Source organism: Myxocyprinus asiaticus, chromosome 5 (assembly GCF_019703515.2).
Source record: "Myxocyprinus asiaticus isolate MX2 ecotype Aquarium Trade chromosome 5, UBuf_Myxa_2, whole genome shotgun sequence".
Taxonomy (NCBI): domain Eukaryota; kingdom Metazoa; phylum Chordata; class Actinopteri; order Cypriniformes; family Catostomidae; genus Myxocyprinus; species Myxocyprinus asiaticus.
In genome coordinates, this window is record NC_059348.1 from 38925536 (window position 1) to 38929653 (window position 4118).

At 34.2% G+C, this 4118-nt stretch overlaps 1 gene segment (V, D, J or C); it reads right to left on the reverse strand.

Annotated features, from left to right (window-relative positions):
* Window positions 1–2072: 2072 nt before the first annotated feature.
* On the reverse strand, window positions 2073–2609 carry LOC127441180 (T cell receptor alpha variable 9-2-like). The segment is given in 2 exon segments: window positions 2073–2434; window positions 2522–2609. Coding segments are annotated over 2 exon segments (402 nt in total).
* Between the last annotated feature and the right edge of the window lie 1509 nt (window positions 2610–4118).

Consider the following 4118-nt stretch of genomic DNA (forward strand, 5'->3'; position numbering starts at 1 on the left):
CCACTAGTGGTTTTGTAGGCAGACATTAATTTGTATCAAATTGATCTGCGAATGTAAGAATTTCACATAACATTAACTAAAATGTAAGTTTTGCTTTACTATAAGCTATTATTCAGAATACAATAATATGGTACAAAGAAAATAAGATTCACAAGTCATGTGGTGTGGTGAATTGTCTTTAATAAATAATAATAAAAAAATAGAGTCAAGAGAAGGTATCATGCAGTGTATAACTGATACATTTTTGCAGTTGTCCAATTCTTCATAAATCTTCAGAAATTTGTATGAATGATCAATTAAATGACCACTTTTTGAAATCATGTACAGTACTACCACTAAAGCATAAATACCAAATAACTGTCACTCCATACAGTAGTAGTAATCGAAACCTTTTTTATATATTTTTTATTCACTTCAACTAATTTTCAGCGGGTGTTTTTAAAAAAAAAAATATATATATATTATTTTTTTATTTTTTTTTTAAACACTGTGCTTTAAATATTACTTGATTAAAGGCTGTTCAAAGCATGCATTTTGTGTGATCTTTTGTAAAGCCTCTAAAGCATTTTGCTCCAATGGGCTACTACTTGAAGAGCACAATAATGAGAGCTGAATCTGTCAGAGCTGCTTTAGCAATAGTGAGTGAAGTGGATGATTTGAATGTAGTTAACTGAAACCGATGGCCTTGTATATTGACATAACTGCTGTATGATTGAGAACCTTTATCCAATAAATACCGAGGTCCCTTGTTAGAACACTAGTCTGTACCAGCAAAGCCAAACATTGTTACTGCTTGTGTTATATGAGCAACTCAGTGTGACATACTCTCCTTCACTCCTGATTATATTAGTATCATGTCTTTTGGTCCAGTGTTGTCAACAAGAACACCTGTAATTTCACAAAAGTTCAGTTAAACCTGTCATTTACATTGGAACAGTAAACATCAGTGTTATGAATGAACAACATAAACAATGATACAAAATATTTTACAATATGTGATGTCAGTATTCTATAATCTAGTTTAATATTAACATGGTTTAAAGTCAAAACCGACATCATATTTGAGCCTGAATATGATACATTAAGCGCACTTTACCTTGTACTATTATAAGAATCAGTAGAATGTATAGTATCTCTCCATGGTGGGAAGTTTTACTAATAAACTGTATATAGGCTTTAGGAATTTAGGTTGCAATGTAAATGTATAAATGTAAAGGGGAGATGACCTATTCTGCAGCTATAATGTAAATGTGGTAGTGGTTGGACATGGACCACCTTTTGTATCTTTTGTATCAAATCAACAAGCCATGGTTATGAACAGGTTCATTATGTTTCCCTGAAGTTTTGTTTTCATAAAGAACTTTGAACTCCAAACAAAAAGCATGTTCACTATATGCATTTAAAAATACCATGTCTACTATTATTGGTAAATAATATTTTTCTCGCTACATTCTATTAGGTAATAATTAATTTGGAGCATTTATAAAGCACATCATCACCTTGTATTGATTATGTGCTGAAATCCTGGTGACTGACTGCAGCTACAGTTTTTGTTGTAATCGCTCCCCCTAGTGGCGGATTTCAAACATTATTTTTTTCTTTGGCTTTTACAAAAACCGATGATTTCATTGATTCATAATGGAGAAATTATAATGGAGCAAAACTGTTCCAACTAAGCAGCCATAAACAGGAGCTTGTAACGGTACAAGTATTTAAATGTATGACTTTAACAACATTTATCACTGCCACAAAAACAATTTTATAATTGTAAAAATAAATAAATAATCTTGTAGGTCTTTACACTACAGCCTACAGTGTAAAGCCTATGAACAATGGTAACATATTTGTGGATTTAAAATTATGGTTGAAAAGCATGACAGCACAGTTCAAAATAAAGTTTGATCTTCCGCAGATATAGCCATTGAACAGTCATTTTGTATCAATAATTTAATTTTAACAAACATAAATGCAAATGTAACAATGTAACATTGTTACTCTCAGAGCAGAGTAATTTGTAATCAAAGAGGAAACCAGCATTAGATATTCAACATATGCACATTTGCAATTATTTGCTATCTTGCCTTAAGACTGTTAGTCAGGTTTTTGTATGGAGTGCAGAGTTTTCCTGTCACTGTGGGCTGCAGGGCGCAGTGGTACAGAGCAGAGTCTGATACTGCAGCAGCGGAGATCTCTAGATCCACACTATTGGCTTCTTTTCTGTGATTAATGGAGATTCCAGGAACTGGAGGATCAGCGTATCTAGCTGTTCCATCGTAATCCAGTATGAGGAACTGTGGAGGTGAACCTGCGTATTGCCGATACCAGTGAAGACTATCAATGGAACCAGTGTAGTTGCAAGACAGAATCACACTCTCACGTTCAGTGGCTAATGCTGAATCACTATATGGGGTGATGACTTCTTTAGCACTGTTACCTAAAAAAAAAAAAAAAAAAACGACTAAAAAAAGATTCAGCATATTTAAATAATGAGAATATTGTGATGATATATGTTTGATTTTACCTTCAGTTAATGTCAGTAATAAAAGAACAAAAGTCAACATGGTGGTAGTAAAAGAAAAAGGCTAAGTGTGCCTCTGATGCTTGCCTCAATGATCTGTGATGACGATTTCTAGTCTTGTGTTTTACAGGTCTGTGTTAAGCTCCACCCCTGGACATAACTCTCACATACTGTAAATGACAGGAAGGAACACATTAGGTGTAGTTAGAGATCAAATGCCAATTGAAACCAACATGGGTTAGCTTAAAACTAAAAGAAAATAAACACAACCAAGAAGCCTACATATTAAAACAAACATTGTGTCAAGTCAAGTCATTTTTTATTTGTATAGCGCCTTTCACAACACATATCGTTTCAAAGCAGCTTTACAGAAGATCAGGCATTAACAGAAGATAAAACTGTAATATCTATAATGTCTTAGAGTCATCATTGTGTAGTTTGATAAAATACGATTGTGAATTGTTTAAAAATAAGTAATTACATTACATTTACATTTATGCATTTGGCAGATCCTTTTATCCAAAGCGACTTACAGTGCCCTTATGACAGGGACAATCCCCCTGGAGCAACCTGGTGTTAAGTGCCTTGCTCAAGGACACAATGGTGGTTGCTGTGTTTTGCTCCACCTTTGACCACCCCCAACCAGTAGGTGGCTGAATGTAAAAGTGAAAGTCACTTAAACACCAGAATGTGGAAGTGAATGTGAAAGTTTTAAATGTAATATATAAGTTCAAAATATTGATCTGTTTCTCAACCACATCTATCATATTGCTTCAGAAAATATGGATTTAACAACTGGAGTCTTATGGATTACTAATATAATAATTGTATTTATAATCCCAGTGAGCAAGCTGAAGGCGACTGTGGCAAGGAACACAAAACTCCATAAGATGATGGTTAATGGAGAAAAATAACCTTGGGAGAAACCAGGCTCACTGTGGGGGCCAGTTCCCCTCTGGCTAACATTATGAATATAATGGCAATATTACTTTAGTGCAAGTCATGGTTTAAAATTATTAAACTAAGTAAGTGTTAAGGGTCAGTGTTTAAAACAAAAATTTTGTATGAACTGTAAGATTAATGACTAATGTCTTTGAAGTCCATCCTGGATTAACTGCAGATGTTCACATAGATGCATTGTCCTTGTTAGTTGGCTGATGAAGGCTTTTGTTGGCAATTAACTGATAGTCTATTTATTCCATTATAAGAGTGTAGTCCATCATTAGACCGAGGTGATGCAGGCAGAGATCAGTTAGGTGCATCGCAGTTCAACCTGGCTGGTAATTTCGGTGAGGTCTATCCTAAATCCAAGGTTCAGGCTATGGCATATGAAGTATCCCATGTCTTATGGTTGGAGTTGGCATCAGTTCATCCCATTGTGGTCCTGTGAAAGTACAAAATTAGCACAAAAGAGCAATCAATCAATTTAGGCTAATTCCTTTTGAAATTAGAAATGTTTGAACAACAGTAAATAAAAACATTCATAATATTCCTGTGAATAGGCACTGGAATTTTTGTAATTTTTAATTGATCTTACTTATTGCCCACCAGATGGCAATCAAATCTTATTGGAAGAGGACTACTAGAATTGTAACTATTC